Source organism: Chiloscyllium plagiosum, unplaced genomic scaffold (assembly GCF_037043375.1).
Source record: "Chiloscyllium plagiosum isolate Xiang-an unplaced genomic scaffold, Cpla_swu_hap1 HiC_scaffold_7, whole genome shotgun sequence".
Lineage (NCBI taxonomy): Eukaryota > Metazoa > Chordata > Chondrichthyes > Orectolobiformes > Hemiscylliidae > Chiloscyllium > Chiloscyllium plagiosum.
The window spans coordinates 35,105,276-35,126,826 of record NW_028270145.1 but is presented as its reverse complement, the minus strand read 5'-3'; the positions used below and the strand labels follow the sequence as shown (position 1 = coordinate 35,126,826).

Genomic DNA, 21,551 nt, shown 5'->3' with positions numbered 1-21,551 from the left:
CAAAAATGTATTAAAATGGATTCTTCATTTCAAGGAAAGTAAAGGCTGAATATTAAAAGGAAATGGCAAAGACTATGATGAACTTCAATAAAATTGGAATTCAGCAGAATAAAGAGCAGCAGCTTCTGAGAATAAAGTGGCTCATTGAAGCTCTATTGCTGAGATTGTTATGTACAGCAAAGGATTTATTTGCTGAACACTAGCAGCATCAGTTAACAGGCTTCACATAACCAATGTTGAGTGAATAACTGATTGCCTGTTTGCTTCACCCAGTGTATGGTATTAATACAAGCCATCCCACCAATACTCAACCACCATGTCAGTAATGGCGTTTCATATAGCTTCAAACCCCTTTTGAGAACTGGGGTATTATGTGGCAGGACTGTGTTTCCACTGGCAACAGATTCAATAGCAGCAGGATAACGATTCAAGGTAATTGGCAAGACATCTTGAAGCGAAATAAGGATTTTTGATCTGGAATAGCTGGTGGAGGAGGCTGAGTTGTAACTTTTAAAGGTCATTGGATAAATACTTTGAAAAGGGGAAAAAAAATTACAGGGGACAGAGCAGGTGAGTGGGACTGCTGAGATAGTTCTCCCAAAGAGCTGGCACAGACAAGATGGCCCAATGGCCTCCTTTTGAACGAAAATCCCCACTGCCACTGGGTAAGCAATGCCCAATGCTGGAAAGTGGATGTCAGACTCATGCCCATATAGCACAGAAACAGACCCTTTGTTTAGGTTTCTAGGAAATGCTTCAGAGTGTGCTGCAAATGGAATTAACACTGTTTTCCTTCTTGATCATTCTGCATTTAAAGGAGACATGATCAGTGACATCAACATGCACACAATTCTGTCAATGAACCCAGGGAAAATTGCATGCTCAGTGAGTTTTCATGCTACTGAATATTTTAGATACTTCCACAAACGAGTTAGGGGAACAGTGCAATACGTAGTGGCGGGTGAAGGGGTTTTCAGGAGGGGACCAGGAATGACTACTAACAGTAATATTTTTGAAGGAGACAGAGAAGGCTTTGGAAGAGAATTTTATAAGTGAGGGGGTTGAACAGTGAACAATGCCCTTCTCAATGGGAAGCAGCAGCAAAGAGACCATTTGGAGAGTTGCATTTGAGATATACGCACACTTTGGAGGTAAAGGGTGTGGAGATGAGAATTATTTTGAGGTTCTGGAATGGGAGAAGGAGAAAGGGAAACCTGGTGCTATGAACCAGGTTTTAATATATATCTGAACCTCAAAATTGAAGGAGTAAATGTTGAGAATTAGCTATCACCTGCTTTCAATCCGGGAGCAAAAAGCACCCTTGACTCTTTGGGAGACTTGGCACTTCAATTTAAGTCTTTGTCATCCTCCAGTGAGTTGTTGTAGGATCTGAGTATTTTGTTTGATTGTCCTCAACGCTGCCCTCTCTGTTTGGGAGGTGTAAATGAGGTTAGTTCAATCACGTCTGCCTGCAGTTGAGCGTGTGATCTCTTTACTCATGCGATGTACACTATTCAACTCCAGCCAGACATGCGCCCTAGTATTGTTTAAACAGCTACTCTTAAATGCTGACAGAGTTATGAGGTTCCCTTACATTTCACCATCACCATGTAGACATCGATGGTACAGATCGGAGGCTGTGGAAGGCGCTCGCCTTTTTCCAAGATGTCTGGTATTTCACGGGCTGGAATCCCATCGTACGGCTTCCCGCCAAAAGTCATCAACTCCCAAATAGTGACACCTGCAGGAAATCCAAAACAAAATCCATTGGTACCTCACTAAATGTCTGAGCCCAAAAAGCCGGATTCAGAAAGAGCAAGGGAAATCTGAGAATTGGAAAGGCAGCTGTCCACCAGCCAACACGCCACAAACTCCTGCTGCACCCACACATAGTGTTCACAGTCAAGGACCTACCATAGCTCCACACGTCACTTTGATGGGTAAACTTCCGGTAGTGAATACACTCCAAAGCCATCCACTTAATCGGCATCTGCAAGGATATGGTGAAAGATATTAGTAGAATGCTCTCAGATCCTCCTCTGTAATTAACGCAGGAAGAATTATTGGATGACATATCTCATTGCACTACAACATTTATTCTGCATTGATTAAATTTACGTATTTTCTTGCAAACTTTCTCCAGTTCATTCCCCTCTGCGCTCATTCAGTGTGACATGAGAAAGCAGGTTGAAAACCATGGGTAATAAAGCATTTGGGATCCTGGGCTTTATAAAGAGGGGCACCAGTAAAACAGTTATGATAAACATTTTTAAAACAATGCTTCAGCCTCAATTTGAGTCTTGTATCCAATTTCAGGCAACACAAAGGATGGAAGGGTATGAAGGTATCAGAGAGGGCACAGAAAAGATTCATGAGAATGGTTCCAGATATGTGGACCTTCAGTTACAAAGAGAAGTCAGGGATTGGAGAAGGTTGAAGAGCAGATTTGATCAAGATGCTGAAAATCATGAGGGGTCTGGGTAGAGTAGATCGGGAGAAACTGTGTTCATTGACTGGAGGCTGGAGAACCAAAGGACATGGTATCTTAGTGGTTAGCACTGCTACCTCACAGCTCCAGGGAGCTTGGGTTCAATTCCAACTGTGGGTGACTGTCTGTGTGGATTTCCTCCTCATGTTTGCGTGGGTTTCCTCCCACAGCCCAAAGATGTGCAGGTTAGGTGAACTAGCCATGGGAAATGCAGGGTTACAGGGTTAGGGTAAGGGGGTGGGGATTTGGGGTGGATGCTAGTTGGAGGGTCAATGCGGACTCGATAGGCTGAATGGCATCCTTCTACACTGTGGGGATTCTATGATATAAGGGATTGGCAGAAGTGCTATCTGAGAGAGTGGTAGAGTCAAGTCATTAAAAATAAAATTGGATTTGCTGTTACTTGAAGTAAACTTCAGAAAAATGCAGGGATGTGGGACTACTAGGTGAATTGCTCTTCCAGAGAGGTAAAACAGGCACAACGGGCTGAACAGGCATCTTTTGAGGTGCGAGGTAAAAACAATGACTGCAGATGCTGGAAACCAGATTCTGGATCAGTGGTGCTGGAAGAGCACAGCAATTCAGGCAGCATCCAAGGACAGGCAAAATTGACGTTTCTGGCAAAAGCCCTTCATCAGAAATAAAGGCAGAGAGCCTGAAGCGTGGAGAGATAAGCTAGAGGAGGGTGGGGGTGGGGATAGAGTAGCATAGAGTACAATAGGTCAGTGGGGGAGGAGATGAAGGTGATAGGTCAGGGAGGAGAGGGTGGAGTGGATAGGTGGAAAAGGAGCTGGGCAGGTTGGACAAGTCCGGACAAGTGAAGGGGACAGTGTTGCTGGAGGTTAGAAACTAGGATGAGGTGGGGGAAGGGGAAATGAGGAAGCTGTTGAAGTCCACATTGATGCCCTGGGGTTGAAGTGTTCCAAGGCGGAAGATGAGGCGTTCTTCTTCCATGCGTCTGGTGGTGAGGGAGCGGCGGTGGAGGAGGCCCAGCACCTCCATATCCTCGGCAGAGTGGGAGTGGGAGTTGAAATGTTGGGCCACGGGGCGGTTTGGTTGATTGGTGCGGGTGTCTCGGAGATGTTCCCTAAAGCGCTCTGCTAGGAGGCGTCCAGTCTCCCCAATGTAGAGGAGACCGCATCGGGAGCAACGGATACGATAGATGATATTAGTGGATTCGCAGGTAAAACTTTGATGGATGTGGAAGGCTCCTTTAGGGCCTTGGATGGAGGTGAGGGAGGAGGTGTGGGCACAGGTTTTACAGTTCCGGCGGTGGCAGGGGAAAGTGCCAGGATGGGAGGACTTGTCCAACCTGCCCAGCTCCTTTTCCACCTATCCACTCCACCCTCTCCTCCCTGACCTATCACCTTCATCTCCTCCCCCACTGACCTATTGTACTCTATGCTACTCTATCCCCACCCCCACCCTCCTCTAGCTTATCTCTCCACGCTTCAGGCTCTCTGCCTTTAATCCTGATGAAGGGCTTTTGCCCGAAATGTCGATTTTGCCTGTCCTTGGATGCTGCCTGAATTGCTGTGCTCTTCCAGCACCACTGATCCAGAATCTTTTGAGGTGCGTCATTCTCTGACTCTAAGGATGCCTTTTGCTGCACTTAGCCAAATGGTCAGTTTTCAAGGCTGAACTAAGTTGGCGAGGAGAGATTAATCAGTTCTGGCCTATACTGTGTGGAATTTAGAAGAATTAGGAGAGATCAAATTGAGGTATTCAAGATGATAAAAGGCTTTAATAAAATAGACGTGAGGCACTCTAGGACGAGAGGTGATAGTCTGAGGATAAGGGGTAACAAATTTAAAAAAGAGTTGAGGAGCAATGACTTCTCCCAAAGGGTTGTGAATCTGTGGAATTTGTTACCCCAAGGTGTGGTGGATGCTGGAACAGTGAGTAAGTTTAAGAAGGAGTTAGATAGATTTTTATTTGGTAATATGGAGAGAAGGCAGGAAAATGGGGGTGCGGAGCATATCAGCCATGATCGAATGGCGGAGCAGACTCAGTGAGGCGAAAGGCCTAATTCTGATCCTTTATCTTATGAACTTATGGCTTGTCAATTAGTCATTGACTTCCAGACCTAGCCTCACTGCACATCAAGCTATACAGGAGAAAGTGAGGTCTGCAGATGCTGGAGATCAGAGCTGAAAATGTGTTGCTGGAAAAGCGCAGGTCAGGCAGCATCCAGGGAACAGGAGAATCGACGTTTTGGGCATAAGCCTTTCTTCAGGATTCCTGAAGAAGGGCTTATGCCCGAAACGTCGATTCTCCTGTTTCCTGGATGCTGCCTGACCTGCTGCGCTTTTCCAGCAACACATTTTCAGATCAAGCTATACAGCAACACTTAGGGCTGGACTGTTTAGGAGAGATATTGGGAAGCGCTTCTACACACAACTCTCCTCCACAAATGTCATTGGATGCTGCATCGACTGTTAATGTTAAATCTGAGATAGCTAAATTTTTGTTAAGCTGAGGTATTAAGGGATAGGGGCCAAAGGTATGGAGGCAGGCCAAAGATCACCCATGTTCTCATTGAATGGTGGAACAGGCTCGAAGGGATGGATGGCCTACTCTTGTCCCTATGTTTGTAGCAGTGGATGAGGATCATTACGAGCAGGAGCTCTGACTAATTAAACCTGCCTTCATCTAGCAGGACCTAAGCTCCACAATCCAGTTAATCCTGTAAAGGAATTCCCATTTTGTGAATTGCTGGAAAAACACACTGAGCTGTTTGGGGAAGAAAGGAGCTTTCCTAAAGTTGTCTGTGAATATTTTCTTGGCTGTTCACTATAACAGGGACCCCTACACAAGGAAGGGACAACTTCTTATTTTGATGATTTGCTTTGTAAGTTAAATCCGATAGCTGTAGTCCATTCTCCCAGGCTTGGTGTTTAAAATTGCATGGGCCAGTTGGAGGAACCTCTCCCAGATTTCAAGCTTCTACCTGTTTCCACACGTAGGAATTGTCCTATAGTGTAGCTCCCAGATTGCTATCGGCCAGTTTGCTGCTGCAAGTTTGAGTTGGGAGTTTACCCTGAATAATATTTATGTCTTAACTAATATAACTTGAATAATGACACACTGATCAGGCCATTATCTCATTGCTATTTGTGGGAGCTCCACAAACTGCCTGCTGCCATTAGACATACACAAAAGCTGTTGGCTCACCAAGGAGAGCAAGCCGTCCAGCCTGACAATCCCAATGCACCACAGCAGGAATGCTGTCAATAGGGAGTTGGACTGAAGTCTTAATGTTCAGAGTGACGTTAATTTGAGTGAGAAAGGAGAGCAGTAAGTTCTCTTTGCGTCTGATCCAGCAATTCAAAATTGCGATTGACAGATTTTTGTTAGGTAAGGACATTAAGGCAAATGGAATCAACATGAGTAAATGCAGTGGAGATATAGATCAGACTTGATCTAATTGATTGGCAGAACAGACTGAAGGTGCCAAACATCCCCCTTCCCTGTTCTTATCTTGCATCCCTTTTCAATCAAAAGCATACAAAACAGATAAATTACTGTCTGTTGGATGTGGCAGGTATCGAATTTGTAAGAATATAAGAAAGATGAGGGGGACTTGGCCAGGCAACAACAAACCTGCTCCACTATTCAGTAAGGTCATTGCTGAGCCTCTGTGTTAGCAGCATTTGTGATAAATAGCTTTATTGTGATAAAGTACTCTATATTAAGTAGACTAGTAGGGCTTATTGCAAGGCAGGTTATAATCAGCTGAGATCAGAGTTTAATTGTTGAAGCATGTTTTCAAGCAACCTTTCATAGCATTTCACAGCAGTGTATCAGGCCCAACTGTTCCTTACTGGGTGAGACTGTGTTGCTGGAAAAGCACAGCAGGTCAGGCAGCATCCGAAGAGCAGGATAATTGACGTTTCGGGCCGGAGCCCTTCATCAGGATGTTGCCTGACCTGCTGTGCTTTCCCAGGAACACACTCTCAATTCTGATCTCCAGCATCTGCAGACCTCACTGTCTCCCTGTTCCTTACTGGTGTTCACGTTCCTCATGAGCCACTTCCCATCCTATTATTTATTTCACCCTCTATGTTTCTCTCCCTCATGTAACTATCTAGCCTCCTTTTCAAATGCACCTTTGAAGAAGCTATTTCACTACTTTGGAAGGTTTCAGATCCACTGAAGTCCCATATGCTGAGAAATTGTGTTGATAAAAGGTTGAAAATGATGACCTTGAAAATGGAGAGCAATAATTCCTTGCAGAGTAACACCAAAAGATTCTGTGCGGTCGTATAGCAAGATGTTATGAATCTGCTTCTGAATAAGAAAGAAGTGAGAATGACCATCAAGATGGCTTTAAAGACTTTGATTCACCTGAACACTGAAGCCTAATACTTAAACACACACTTATGGAGACACATATATTCTAACAAATATGTTTTCTCCAGGAATGCAGTGCATTTGAATATGATTGTCCCTTTATGTAGAAAATAACTGATGCCAGAGAGCGATTATAAAATTGTAACCTCACAGTGCAGTCAAGATTATTTATAAGAGTACATTTTGAGTAGTTTATAACCATCACTTGCAGCTTGAAATGGCATAAAAGCCTTGAAGTCACTGGAAGATATAACTTGCTTTTTATGAAATACATACTGCTTTGATTTTCTCTGACTTTATTATCCTGTTTTATGGGAGATACCAGCTGTCAATACAGACGGTTAAACTATCAGGCCGTTACTGCCTTGTTATGTCCACACAAGAGGGGGAACAGTTGTGACTTCATTCCTTTGTGTTTGCTGGGAAATAATGTCCAGTTGATGACTGGATAATGCTATGCCCAATGCTCACTTTAAGTATGGAATGGGACAGTCTCCCCAGCACACAATTTGGGTTTACCAGACAGCTACAGCTCCACGTCCTTGGCTGAGACAGCTGACCTTAGTTCGAGGATTAATATAAGGTTGCAATTGGCCTCAGTACCCTGAACAATAGAAAGCAGTGGCAAACCAGTGGGGTGGCACGGTGGCTCAGTGGTTAGCAATGCTTTAGGTTAAGTAACCCTTTAGATTTTGTCAATGGTCAAAGACAGGAGGGTATAACTGTGAGTCAGGTAGGTACAGGGTATGCAGAACACAGCAGTGGAGACTAGTGACTTTGTCTAACTGTTAGGAGGTACTTGCCACCAGTAAGGATGAGAACAAGGATTGCAAGGTGGATGAGCAGATTGACCATAGCATCACGGTGCAGGATGCCATTCAAGTGAGGAGTCTGAATGGAACGTGGTAGTGTTAGAGAGCAGCATAATCAAAGTGACAGATACTGTTCTCTGCAGTGATTTCTGAAGGTTGCAATGCATGCCCAGAGCTGGGATAAAACCCATTTCCTCATGACTAGAGATGTACTTGGAATGAGAAGGTGGAGGATCCAGTTGAAATTTATCATGCAGGAACCAAGGACATAAGGAAATCTAGAAATGATAATCTGCCAAGTGTTGAGAAGTTCAGTCAAAAAGAGTAGCAGGAAAAAAAAAGGAAGTTGTAAAAAGTAAACTATGGTGGAAATTAAGATAAATGGTTTAGATTTAATTGCATTACAGTAACAGGCTTATAAAATAACTGAAATTGGAAAATAAATATTCCAGGTTACACATTTCCAAAAGGGAGGCAGAACGGAATACAGTCCAGATAGTAAAGGATGACTTAAGGTTAGTACTTAGAATGGCTCAGAAGATTAGCAGGTAGCATTAGTATGGTGGAAATGAAGAATAATCAGGGACAGAAGTCATCGGATTTTGTAGCATAGTCCATGTAATAATTGTGGAGGATTTTAATGTTCGTTTAGTTGGGACAAATCAAATTGGCAAAGATAGTCTGGAAGATGTGATTGTACAATGTTTCCACGACCAACTCACCTAACCTGCACATCTTTGGACTGTGGGAGGAAACCTGCACAGACACGGGGAGAATGTGCAAACTCCACACAGACAGTCACCTGAGGCTGGAATCAAACCTTCACATCTTTGAACCCGGGTTCCTGGTGCTGTGAGGCAGTAGCGCTAGCCACTGAGCCACCATGCCACCATTGTACAATGCATCCACGGCAGTTTCCTAGATCAACACTGGCTCAGTGGGTAGCACTACTGCCTCACAGCACCAGGAACCTGGGTTCAAAGATGTGAAGGTTAGGTGAATTGGCCATGTTAAATTGACCAGAGTGTTCAGGGATGTGTAGGTTAGGGGCATGGGTCTGGGTGGGTTACTCTTCGGAGGGTCGATGCGGACTTATTGGGCCAAAAGGCCTGTTTCCATTCTATAGGGATACTATGAATACATTGTAGAACCCACTAGAGATAAAATTCCTTTTGATCTGGGAGTGTGCAATGAAGCAGGTTTAGATCGTAATGTGAATAAAATATCCTCTGTGAAGAAGTGATGCAATACAATTGAATTCCACGTTAGCTTCGACAGCAAAATACTCAGGTTCTAAACAGGAATCATACACATAAATGGATTACATAGGTATGAAGGGAAAAGTGGCCAATGTTAACTGAGTAGGTAGACCAAAAGATATGGCAGTAAATAAATGGTGGGAAACAGTTAAAGAAATTATTTAAAATCTTCAATAACAATATATTCCATCAAAAAACAAAAATCAGCAAGTAAGATCCATCTATGGTCTAGTCAGGAAATAAAGATAATATCAGATGAAAAGAAGTGGCTTCACATCATAAAGTATAGCAATAAGACCCGAGAATTAGGTGTGTTTTTAGAAACCAGCAAAGAGTAACCGAAAATTTTATAAAAGATGCAAAAGTCGAGCAGAAGTGAACTAGGCAGGAATAAGTATAATTTCTTTTGAACAGTCGAAGTTTTCACAAGAGTACAAAGAAAGGAGCCTAGTGGCATGGTGGCTCAGTGGTTAGCACTGCTACCTCACAGTTCCAGGGTCCCAGGTTCGATTCCAGCCTCGGGCAACTGTCTGTGTGCAGTTTGCACATTCTCCCCGTGTCTGTGCAGGTTTCCTCCCACAGTCCAAAGATGAACAGCTCAAGTGATTGTCTGTCTGTGTGGAGTTTGCACATTCTCCCCGTGTCTGCGTGGGTTTCCTCCGGGTGCTCCGGTTTCCTCCCACAGTCCAAAGATGTGCCGGTCAGGTGAATTGGCCATGCTAAATTGCCCATAGTGTTAGATGCATTAGTCAGAGGGTAATGGGTCTGGGTGGGTTACTCTTCAGAGGGTCGGTGTGGACTGTTGGGCCAAAGGGCCTGTTTCCACACTGTAGGGTATTCTAATCTAAAGTAAACATTTGTCTCTTAAAGGCAGAGACAGGCAAAGTCATTGTGGGGAATGAGGAAACGGCAGAGACAATGAACAAATATTTTACATCTGTGTTCACAGAAATTCTCTTCTTGAAAAAGGTAGCTAAGATATCAATAAGAAACAAAATCAACAAGAGGGAAGATATTAAAGATGCTTAAGGGATTTGATGCTAACAAATTCCAAAGAGATCGACATTGGTTATGATTTTGCAAGATTTCCTACTTTGAAAAATGGTCCCAGAGGATTAGAAAACAATATTTTTAAATCAACGTATTCAGACATATTACAACATACTTCCCAGGCAGACAGAACACAATATCTAGCCCAGAGGTAGGGACATTATCACTACCCACAAGTAATCCCAGATTGGAAGTGAGCACATTTAACTCCATTGTAAAGGAAGGAGGGAGAGAGAAAACAGGGAATAGGACAGTTAGCCTCATATCAGCTGATGAGAAAATGATGAATCCTATTAAGATGCAAATAATCACCTGGTAATACAGACCTGAGTATTGTTAAAATAAAGTGCATTTTGTTGAAGATTCCATCTTGCACTCCGTAGGACAATATGTAATAGGTGACAGCCATTTGCTGGTTCATTTATCAGGGAAATGCCATGACTAATCAGTTATAACTTAAACAGAACTTGGCAGTTAACTGTCAGTCATCATTCTCTATGGCAGTGCCCCTATTTGCCAACCAATTTGTTTGCCAACCAATCAGCACTCTTCTCTCATGCAGCATGCCAGTTTCCCCATACTTTGGTATTCTTCTGAATTGTCCTGATGAGTGCAACTGAAAAGCTTCAACACAATGTATTTTTTCAGCAACATTATGCAATCTTAAAAATGCAATGGATCACATATAGCAAGACAGTGTGAACATGCCTTTATGCTTTTACAAAAGGGAGGTTGGGTTTAACAAACTTATTACAGACTATTGATGATGTAACGAGTAGGATGGACAAAGGGGAATCAGTAAATGATCTTGCTGATGTCTCTTCACGGTATAAAGTGGGCATTGACAAAGATGAAGTTTAGAAACTGCCTGATTAGAATGTTTCTGATGGAACATTCTGTGATGAATTGCATTGATCAAAGCGGCCAATTAAAATAAAAGTCCAGAACTCTCATTGCCTCTAGCATTGTTGGATACAGAGACACGCAGACTCTATCTGCCGAGTGCTGGTTAACTCCACGTGATGGCGATTATGTTCGAAGTTGTTTCTTTGTAATACGGTTTCTGATGTACTTAAAATAGCACTTATCAATATCCAAGATGTTTTAAAGCATGTAACAACCATGGAAATACTCATGAGAATAGCGACTGTTGCAATATAGAAAGCGCACTAACCAGCTTGCACAAAGCTCAATCCCATAACTGTGACAACGAGCCAAAGAAACTGTCTCAACGTAAGCACTGTCCAGTTTATCAAACAGGGGGTGGGGCCAGGTCAAAGCCAGTCCCTTGTCTGAAATGGGAAATGTGATTCAGAGATAGGAATGGTGCCCATTCAGGCACAATTCACAACAATGGTGTGGTGTCTAACCCATATTATACTGAGATCTGCATGGATTCCACCATGACCAACTTCCAAAGGTCAGAGCTAAAAAGGAGGCTAGTAAGGGGATTACTTTGGAAAATCAAACACACAGGCTATGAGAAGAAATCCATGCCATTATAAATCCATGAAAAGGGGGTATTAGTGACTAGCTTTTGCGAAGAACACAAAGGTGAGATGGTTTGTGCCCTTGTCCAGAAGCACTGACAAAGACTGTAAAAGCAGGTGAATGAATGATCCCAGTGCATCCCATTCGGCCTGAAGCTGGCTTTGCTGTTTTTGTGCAAAGTTGTGTGTTTTGCGATTTGAGGAATGCAGGTTATAGAGGAGAAACAATAACATTGACATATTGCCATTAATGTCATAGAGTCACAGAGATGTACAGCATGGAAACAGACCCTTCAGTCCAACTCATCGATTCCAACCAGATATACCAAATTAAACGTGCCCCATTTGCCAATCCTTCCTATTCCTATACCCACCCAGATGCCTTTTAAATGTTGTATATGTACCAGCCTCTACCATTCCCTCTGGCAGCTCATTCTATAAAGCACTTGGTTTCAAAGAGATATGAGGGAAGCTGACCAAATGCTTGACAGAGGAACTCAGTTTCAAGCAGTATCTTCACTGATTTGGGGGGGGGGGGGAGAATGGGTAGGGCTAGATGTGAAGGGGGGGTAGAAAGCCAGGGTTGCTTACAGCTGTCTGTACATCAATGATAGGAGAAGGGAGGTTGGAGGTGTGAAAAAAGCTAGAATCTGAAACAACGTAGGCAGGGGAGGGGTAAAAATAAGATAAAATCCTTGCATGCGGTGATTTATTTTGATGGCTATTCCTCATGAGAGTACAAAACTGTTGTTTTGAACATTTTCACTGAGAAATGGGGAACAGAGGAATAGTCCGCTCAGTCAGCAGAGGACGTTTCCCTCCTACAGCGCAGTGAAAAGAATTATAGGTTTAGAATGACATTAGCGCCTCCCTCACAATGGGGGTACCTCTGAGATAAATAACTGAGGAGGCACGTGAGAATTTTAATAGGCCTTCACTTTAATAAAACCCTCAGTCAGCAACAAAAGCAACACAAAAGGTACTGTTGTTTGCTATAATTTCACTGAAGGTGATCTTTGAAAGTGAAGTAAAGTTTGCCCAATTTGGGAGAAAGGGTGACCAAGCACTGTCAAACTCCTATATATTATGCTGAATGGGAGGGCCATTATCTCCTGCAATCAAGGATACCTCCTTAAGTGAGACACACACACAACACATTAATGGAAGGTAGCACAGATAAAGATCATAATTAGATAATCGACATGTAAATGAGTTGCTCGTGGACACTGAACTAAAATTCGCATGCAGCAGCCCTGCACAGTGCCACAGATGGAGATAAAATGTTCCAGCGGGGTGGTGGGGGTCGGGGTCGGGGTGTGCGGGGGTTTGGGGCCAAAACCAAGGCTCGTAAATGTAAGCCAGTCAGTAATAAATCCATTAGCAAGTTCAAAAAAAAATCTTTACCCAGCTATTAGTGAAAACTGGGGATATTGTTGAGGTAGAGGATCAGCCTTAATCCAGAATGCTGCACCAGGCTCGAGGGGCAGAATGGACCACCCCTGTTCTCATGTTCCTGCACCACAGCAGGTGGGGTGGTGATTAGCACAATTGCATTTAAGATGAGGTTAGATAAGCAAATGAGGGTGAGATAAAGATGGATAAATACAGGAGGGAATATAAATACCAAGATGGAGCAGGATGCTCAGATGACCTGTTTCAATGCTGTAAATTCTAATTAATTCCACGGAAGAGAACCAATGATTTCACTAACCTTTCCACCATCTGCATTATACTCTTTCTCATCCACATCCAGCAATCTGGCCAAGCCGAAGTCTGTGATCTTAATGTGATTCGGTGACTTTACCAAGACGTTCCTTGCTGCCAAGTCTCGATGAACCAGTCGCCTCTCCTCCAGGTACATCATTCCCTGCCACACAAAAATTCACATCCATTTTAATTGGTTCATGTTTTTGGCATAACATACAAAAATAAAGTGTTGAAAGATATTGCAGCAAGGTTTCAGTTCCAGTTAGATGTACTCTCAATCATTTGAGTGATTTGGAAAATTTTCGATAGCTGCAGCTCCAAACGTGCCCCCATTTAAATAGTCCATTGATAATTATAGCACTTTGATGCTATCAAAGATTCAGCAACATGAGATTTCAGTCTCTGTCCATGCTGACATATTCATTCCCTTGTTTTATCATCCAGATCCAAAACAATAAGATGCCATCTAGCATCAGATGTTGAAAGGGTACTGTCTCATTTAGATCGTACAGAATTACAGAATATTTAACACTTAGTCTTGGCCTTCCTTGAGTCAGTCTCCTTTATTATCATAGTGTCATACTTCCCCAAGGCAATCTGCGCCTACAACTCCTTATTTACAATACTCCATGCATTTACAATACATGCACGTTAACTCTGTTTTGGATTTCATTTCTTTCTCACTTTTGGAATTCATTTACTCTTATTTCACCTATAAGCTTCCCAGTCTCTACGCCAGTGCCAGCTATATCCCCAAATATTTTATGAACTATGGTATTCTCCTGTAGTTCCCACACCCTGACCAAGTTACGGCCCACCTGGCTCATCATGTCCATACTGGCTCTTCAGATCAACTTTATTACCTTCCGCCAATCTTCTGCTTTCTCCCCAAACACTTGCACATTATTTCTATCCAAGTAATCAGCAAATGCCCTCTTGAATGCCTCGACTGAACCTGCCTCCATTACATTTCCAGGCAGTGCATCAATACCCCAATTACTCACTGAGTGAAAAAGGTTTGGTCTCACCTTGCGTTCTATTTGAAATTACCTTAAATCTATGCCTGTTCTTGTCCCTTTTACAAGAGGGAACAGCATCTCCCTGTTTATCCTATCCAGTTCCTTCATGGTTTTGGAACCCTCTATCAGATCTCCTCTCCACCTTCTCTTCTCCAGGGAGAACAGTCCAAAACCTTAAGTCTCTACAGCTGGGGGTACCCGCCTCCTTCACATGGTCGTCTGGGAGAGTTGGGGTTCATGACTTCCCTTAGCCAACTTTGCTCACCTCACTTTATTATGTTTGCCCTTACTTGACCTTATTCCTGTTATTTCTCAGTTAGTACCTGCTTACAAAAAATCAAATTACGCTTTTTGAATCACGAAGCAATCAACGCAGAACTTCCATGTGATGTTACTGTTTTATTCTGTTCCCCAAACTGGATGTTCTCCCAGAACTGTAGCTGTTAAGCCTGTCTCCTCACCTGTGTTGAAGCTGGAGAGCTCAGTCCTCAACCTTGGGCCTCAATTTAACCTCTGAGACTGGCGGTTATCATTCTCCCAAGCCAGCCCACATGTTCATTGCTAATGTGCTAATACAATCACATTCACACTTACACTGATGACACTCCAAACACCTTGGCCAGTGAAAGTGAAGCAACAGGTCGCACATGAAGGCCAAATGCTGGTTAAGGGCTGAACTACAGTTGAAGCATCACATTCTCATTGATTGCCCAGTGAAATTGAAATGGAGTGACACTGCTCGAGGTGAAAAGGGATGGGAAGGTGGGAATGGTGACATACAAACACACAAATTAGGATCAAGAATAGACCACTCAGCTCCTTGCGTCTGCTTCACCATTCAATAAGCTCACTGCTGATCTAACTACTCTATACAGTCATTCCAACAACTTCTCCATAACCTTTCACTTCCTTGCTGACCAAAAGTAATCTACATCTACACTCAAAAATCTGTCCCTACTGTGATGCTCAAATCTTATTCTGGTACTTTGCAGTCTGTCTTCAGGTATCATTGAGGAATTGCTCAGGATTTGTTCAAGATTGACTCTGGAGGTTTTTTTCATCTTTTGAGAGAAGTGTCTGAATGCTTGGAATATGAGCATTGCGAGCAGGACTGGCATTTATTGCCCATCCCTAGCTGCCCGTCAGGAGGTGTTGGTGAGCAACACCAATGTTTCTTGCAGCTTATAGACAACGTTGGCTGTTAACCGTCTCCTTGGATAACCACTGCTGCCTGCGGGTTCAAGGGACATGCACAATGCCATTAGGCAGGGAATTCAAATGAAAAGCACGTATATCAAAGCCAGGGTAGTGTGGTGCTTAGAGGGTCTGAGATAGTTCCCAAATGCAGGCTGCCCTTGCTCTTCCAGGTGGTAAGGCTCATGAGTTTGGGAAGGGCTGTTGAAGGAGCATTGGCGATGTGTTGCAGTGCATCTTGGGTAACATAGGGCCACGAGCAGGCATATAGTAATCTTGTTCTTTGTCTGCCCACCTTGATTCCACAAACCTTAATAAAACTCCATCGTCCATCTTAAATTATCAGTTGACTCTAAACCCCAGCAGCTTCATGAGACAAACAATTCCAGGTTTTCATTATCCTTTCTGAGCAGAACTGCTGAATGAACTCCGAATAACTTTGCTCTAACTTGAGGTATTTGTCCCTTGTTCTAGATTCCTTTACCAGTTGAATACCTATTTAATTGAAATCTTTAATCATTGTAAATACCTCAATTAGGTTAAACCTTAACTTTTGATACTCACAGAAATAAGTATAAGCCTCATCTTTGCAATCTTTCCTCTTAACTGAACACTGCTTGATCCGCTGGTGCATGCGACAATCATGCCGACCAAATGTCAGGTATGAATTGAACTGTGATCTGAAGAAGACTGGCATCAGATTCAAAGCGTTAACTCAGGGTGGGATCTTACAGAGGCTAAAGTGAGATTTATGGCAGAATCGGACAATAAGTCCATCTCAAGGCTGGATGCATCGCACTCCAACTTTTCTGCATTTTCTGAATGGTGAGGTGAGTCTCTCTCCAGTTAACAGCGAGTTACCAATTCAGGGGAAATTTCTGCTTCTTAAGGGCCATATTAACCCGACAACCCGCCTTACGAATATTCAACTCCCGATCTTACCGAATACATCTAATAAGTTCGATGATGAGAATTTTCAACATGGAAGTCAGGGCGTGTACCTGGCAACTTCAACTTGCTGCTTGTTTCAAAAGGCCTTCATGTTAGAGACCAGGCACCAACATCTCAGGGCACGTTTCATGGACAGGCCACAAGCATTCCACGTTCATGGATACTGGCATCCAACATCTGCCAGTCTCTAAGAACCATCATGGCACATCTCTAATCCACTTCTTCGCTGCACTGCTGCACCTTGGGCTACACCAGGAACTTTCATTGTAATGCTGTAGCAAGGACACTGCATGCTCAGAGACTTACACCAAGCTCATGGACTGAAACAGAATGTATCTGTGGGCATCTCACTCTCACATTGCTCATTTGCTGTCAGCCTGCCTGGATAGTCTCAGCATCCCTGCCTTGCACATCCTTGCCTTTGGTTCCATCCATCAGAGATACCACGCTCACATTACGTCTGTCTTGCCATGCTGTTTAGTGCAGATGCAATGCCAGGAAGCTTATCATGGTTGTAAATAGTCCTCAGTCAAGTCAAGGGACTTTGATCAGGGGATCCTGGCACAGTAAGTCAAGGGTGGCCTCCAGTACCAGTCTAGGGTCTTAGAAATTGTCAGTCAGCCACTTGGGACAGTCAGAGTTAGGATGCTGTCCTCATAAAGGGGTGAGAAGACAAATGTCAAGCTGTCCACCACCCATCCTGAGTCTTTCTGTCCTGTAATGAGACGGAATCAGTATTAAGGGAGTTCAGGTGGGTGACACAGCCATTACTGTTGGTGAAGTTGGAAAACATGTCCCAAGCAAGTGAGGTGGCAAGCACAGATGTCATGCAGGGATAGTGGTGTCAGGAGTTGGCTTGGGTGAGAGTGAATCAGGGAAGGTGTTGTGTGAGACTAGCAGAACATGGGTCTTGGTGGGGGAAATGGAGTTAGAGTTAGAGTGAGGAGTCGGAAAGAAGATGGTGGCATGTACCTTGGAGAATTGGAGCAAGATATTGACCTTCTTCCTACAGTTGCTGGGCACTCCTCCACATCACGAAAACAGCACCGAACTAGATGGCAACCTCAGATCAGGCTGGCACGATGCAGTGTTGTGGCCTCCACTACTGGTCCTGGGGGAAGAGGATGTCCCCAATTTCCACCACCGTATCCATCAGCATCCCGGGTCCCCTCTCACAAAGTGAGGTGCTGATTTCTCTCTGCCAATGTTCAGGGTAAATATCAGGGGAACCATGCAGGGCAGCTCTGGACTGACAGTGCTTGTCCAGGCGCACAACAGGTTGGCAAAGGTGGTGAGGTTTCTTGGGACGCTGGTTTCTTGGCTGAGATCTGGTGAGTTCTTTGGGGAATGATGCATTGTAAGATGGAGATAAAATTGGACACGTGGGGTGTCACAGCAGTGGGGTAGAGAGTTACTGAAGTGAGCCTGGTAAGATACACCGAGAAATCTCTCTGGGCCTCATAATGAGGACCCCTCCCAAAAACTTATCGAAAAAGATGCAAGATTCAATGTCTGCTTCCCTCTCCACAGACATGGCCAGACCTGCTGGATTTCTCCAGCCCTTGCATTCTTATTGTAAATTGAACTATCTCTATGAGTTAGTGAATTATTATTCTCTCCTTCCACATGTCTGAAAGGTAATGGAAGTGGCTAAATCCAGGGCTTTGTTTTGAGAGCAAACTGAATCACAAATGTGCTAACACACACTGGGAGATCATTTTCACCATTAAAGCCTGGGAGTTAATCTGGCAGACCTATCAATCAGCTAAAGTGTAATTGAAAGAGTCACTTGCCAAGACCCTGCAAACTCTACTCAACGGAGGCTTTGGTGACTCAATACAATAAGTGCCAGAAGTGGCGATAATCTCAGTCCTGTCGAGACTGAAAGCAGAACTCTAACAAATAACCATCAAAGTGACATTTTACAAAACTGACATGTTCAGTAATGGGTAATACAGAGAGAAACAGGAGTTTCAGAATCTCCTCAAGCAAATAAAGTTCAGCCACAACATTAGGTTATAAATCTTCAGTCATTCAGTGTACAGTCAGGAATCTGAGAAAGGAAGTCCTGAATGTATATAGATGCCTTTCACAACCTCAGAACACTCCAAAGCACTTCACAGCCAATTTAGGAGGGCAGATGACAGTATTTGCAAACAGCACAATCCCACAAGCAGCAATATGACAATGATCAGATTGTGGGCTTTAATGATATTGGTTGAGGAGTAAATATTTGCCTGGACACCTGTGTAAAATCTCCCCATGGTAATTCAAAATAGTGCAGTGGGATCCTTTACAACTCATCTGAAAGAAGGATAGTTATTGTCAAAGTAAGTTGTTGAAGTTCAGTGAGGAAAATCTGAGCTCACTTGGGTTGGAGACATGAGCTTGTGAAGAGGATGATGCCATGTTTGGATTGTCATCCATTATCAGTATAATGGTTTAGACTTTTTGTGTACATTTGACAACTATGTTGACAGAATCAGGTCAGAGACTGACAGTTTCAGAATGTGAACTGTCAGAGGAAGAAGACGACTTATGTTAGGATGAGACGTGCAGGCTCAGTTAGGGCATTTGAGAGTTAGAAGTTAGCAAGGAAAGACCTAAAGAGAGAACTATGAAGAGCCAGGAGGGGACATGAGAAGTCATTGGCAGATAGGATCAAGGAAAACCCTAAAGCTTTCTATCGGTATATCAGGAATAAAAGAATGACTAGAGTAAGATTAGGGCCAATCAAGGATAGTAGTGGGAAGTTGTGCATGGAGCCTGAGGAGATAGGGGAAGCGCTAAATAAATATTTTGCATCAGTACTCACATTGGAAAAAGACAATGCTGTTGAGGAGAATACTGAGATACAGGTTACTAGACTAGACAGGATGGAGGTTCACAAGGAGGATGCGTTAGCAATTCTGGAAAGTGTGAAAATAGATAAGTCCATGGGCTGGATGGTATTTGTCCTAGGATTCTCTGGGAAGCCAGGGAGGAGATTGCAGAGCCTTTGGCTTTGATCTTTATGTCATCGTTGTCTACGGGAATAGTGCCAGAAGACTGGAGGATAACAAATGTTATCCCCTTGTTCAAGAAGGGGAGTAGAGACAACCCGTGTAATTATAATCCAATGAGCCTTACTTCAGTTGTGGGCAAAGTGTTGGAAAAGGTTATAAGAGGTAGAATTTATAAGTATCTAGAGAAGAATAAGTTGATTAGGGATAGTCAACATGGTTTTGTGAAGGGTAGGTCGTGCCTCATAAACCTTATTGAGTTCTTTGAGATGGTGACCATACAGGTGGATGAGAGTAAAGTGGTTGATGTGGTGGGTATGGATTTCAGTAAGGCATTTGATAAGGTTCCCCATGGTAGGCTATTGCATAATATATGGAGGCATGGGATTGAGGGTGATTTAGCAGTTTGTATCAGAAATTGGCTAGCTGAAAGAAAACAGAGGGTGGTAGTTGATGGGAAATGTTCATCCTGGAGTTCAGTTACTAGTGGTGTACCACAAGGATCGGAATGGAGTTTAATGCAGAAAGTATGAGGTAATTCACTTTGGGAGGAGTAACAGGAAGACAGAGTACTGGGCTAATGGGAAAACTCTTGGCAGTGTAGAAGAGCAGAGAGATCTCCGTATCCATATACATAGGTCCCTGAAAATTGCCACTCAGGTTGATAGGGTTGTTAAGAAGGCATATGGTGTGACAGCTTTAATTGGGAGAGGGATTGAGTTTCAGAGCCTCAACGTCATGCTGCAGCTGTACAAGCCTCTGGTATGGCCACACTTGGAGCATTATAGGAAGGATGTGGAAGCTTTGGAAAGGGTACAGAGGCGATTTACTAGGATGTTGCCTGGTATGGAGGGAAGGTCTTACGAGAAAAGTCTGAGGGACTTGAGGCTGTTTTTGTCAGAGAGAAGATGGTCGAGAGGTGACTTAATTGAGACAATAAAGATAATCAGAGGGTTAGATAGGGTGGACAGTGAGAAGCTTTTTCCTTGAATGGTGAAGGCTAGCACGGGGTGAGGGGACATAGCTATAAATTGAGAGGTGATAGATATAGGACAGATGTCAGAGGCAGTTTCTTTACTCAGAGAGTCATAGGGGCGTGAAATGTACTGCCTGCACCAATAGTAGACTCGCCAACTTTGAGGGCATATAAATGGTCATTGGTTTAACATATGGATAAAAATGGAATAGTGTAGGGCTTCAGATTGGGTTTCACAGGTCAGCATAACATCGAGGGCTGAAGGGCCTGTATTGCACTGTAATATTCTATGTTCTGCAGAATATCTGGAGACCCTGGGATATCTTTCTCCCTTGAATTTTCAACATAGGAAAGCTGGTTAGGTGTATTGGATGCATCATCAAGTCAGAAAGGTACGGCTGATGACCCGCAGAAAACAGAGAGGAAAATATGATTCTTGAACCAACAGTCAGGCATTGTAGCTTCTGAAGTAGACGCTCTTCTGATGGTGCCCAGAATCTGCACTATTGAAGGGAGGGTATCTGCCTAACTCAGTTGAAGATCCAAGCTGTCATGTGAAAGCTTAGCCTGCATCTGTGTTAGGCAGGTCCTTCCTGGATGGTCTGTTTCAAAGCTCAGCTTCAGCAGCCTGTAAAATGCAAATAGAAATGTTATGCTCCCAGGAGACCGACAGGATATCAAAGGTAGCTTCCAACGCTTTTGATTCCTGCAGCTGAACCTTGACAACCATTTGTTCTGGAGCACTGCCACTTGACTGTGTCAGTATCAGAGCTAGAACCACTCTGTGCTTGTACCTTGGAGTGAGCTTGAGTCACTGTGTATGCGCAAAACATCAGTGCAGTGCAAGTGGATCAGTCTGATTGACCACAGTGCATTTGCACCTTGTAGATCAAACACTTTCTCTTGCAAGATTAGTCTTTCATAAAAAGAACAAAAGGTAGCACAAAATTATTTAATTGAGACTGTGATTGCTGCTGTGTAAGTAGAATAAGAGGGTGAAGCCTTATACAAGATGAGAAGTTGGAAGAATTTTTCTTACAAAACGGAAAATTAGAGCATTGTTTCCACAGGGCATTTTTAAAATTCCCAATAGAATTACAAATACTGAAGTACAAAACAGAGGAAGCTTCTCTTCTTTAAGTCTACTTAATTTTTAGTGTCACTGGGCCAGTGATTATGAAGGCAGGGATGTTGGTAAAGTTCAGTAAGAGATGCACCCACACTGTTTGCCAAAATTAGTAATGTGGGCT

The 21,551-nt window shown here is 43.4% G+C and overlaps 1 protein-coding gene across 4 annotated transcripts in view; it reads right to left on the bottom strand.

Moving 5' to 3' along the window:
* The window catches only part of LOC122551916 (receptor tyrosine-protein kinase erbB-4-like), a 1,076,277-nt gene that overhangs the window by 123,062 nt on the left and 931,664 nt on the right, over positions 1–21,551 (bottom strand). For all 4 annotated transcript variants that reach the window (XM_087988891.1, XM_087988893.1, XM_087988894.1 and 1 more), the window contains 3 exons: positions 13,164–13,319; positions 1,915–1,990; positions 1,595–1,741 (listed from right to left, as the gene is read on the bottom strand). In XM_087988891.1, the coding sequence (XP_087845017.1) occupies positions 1,595–1,741; positions 1,915–1,990; positions 13,164–13,319 (379 nt within the window). The remainder of the gene's footprint in view (positions 1–1,594; positions 1,742–1,914; positions 1,991–13,163; positions 13,320–21,551) is intronic.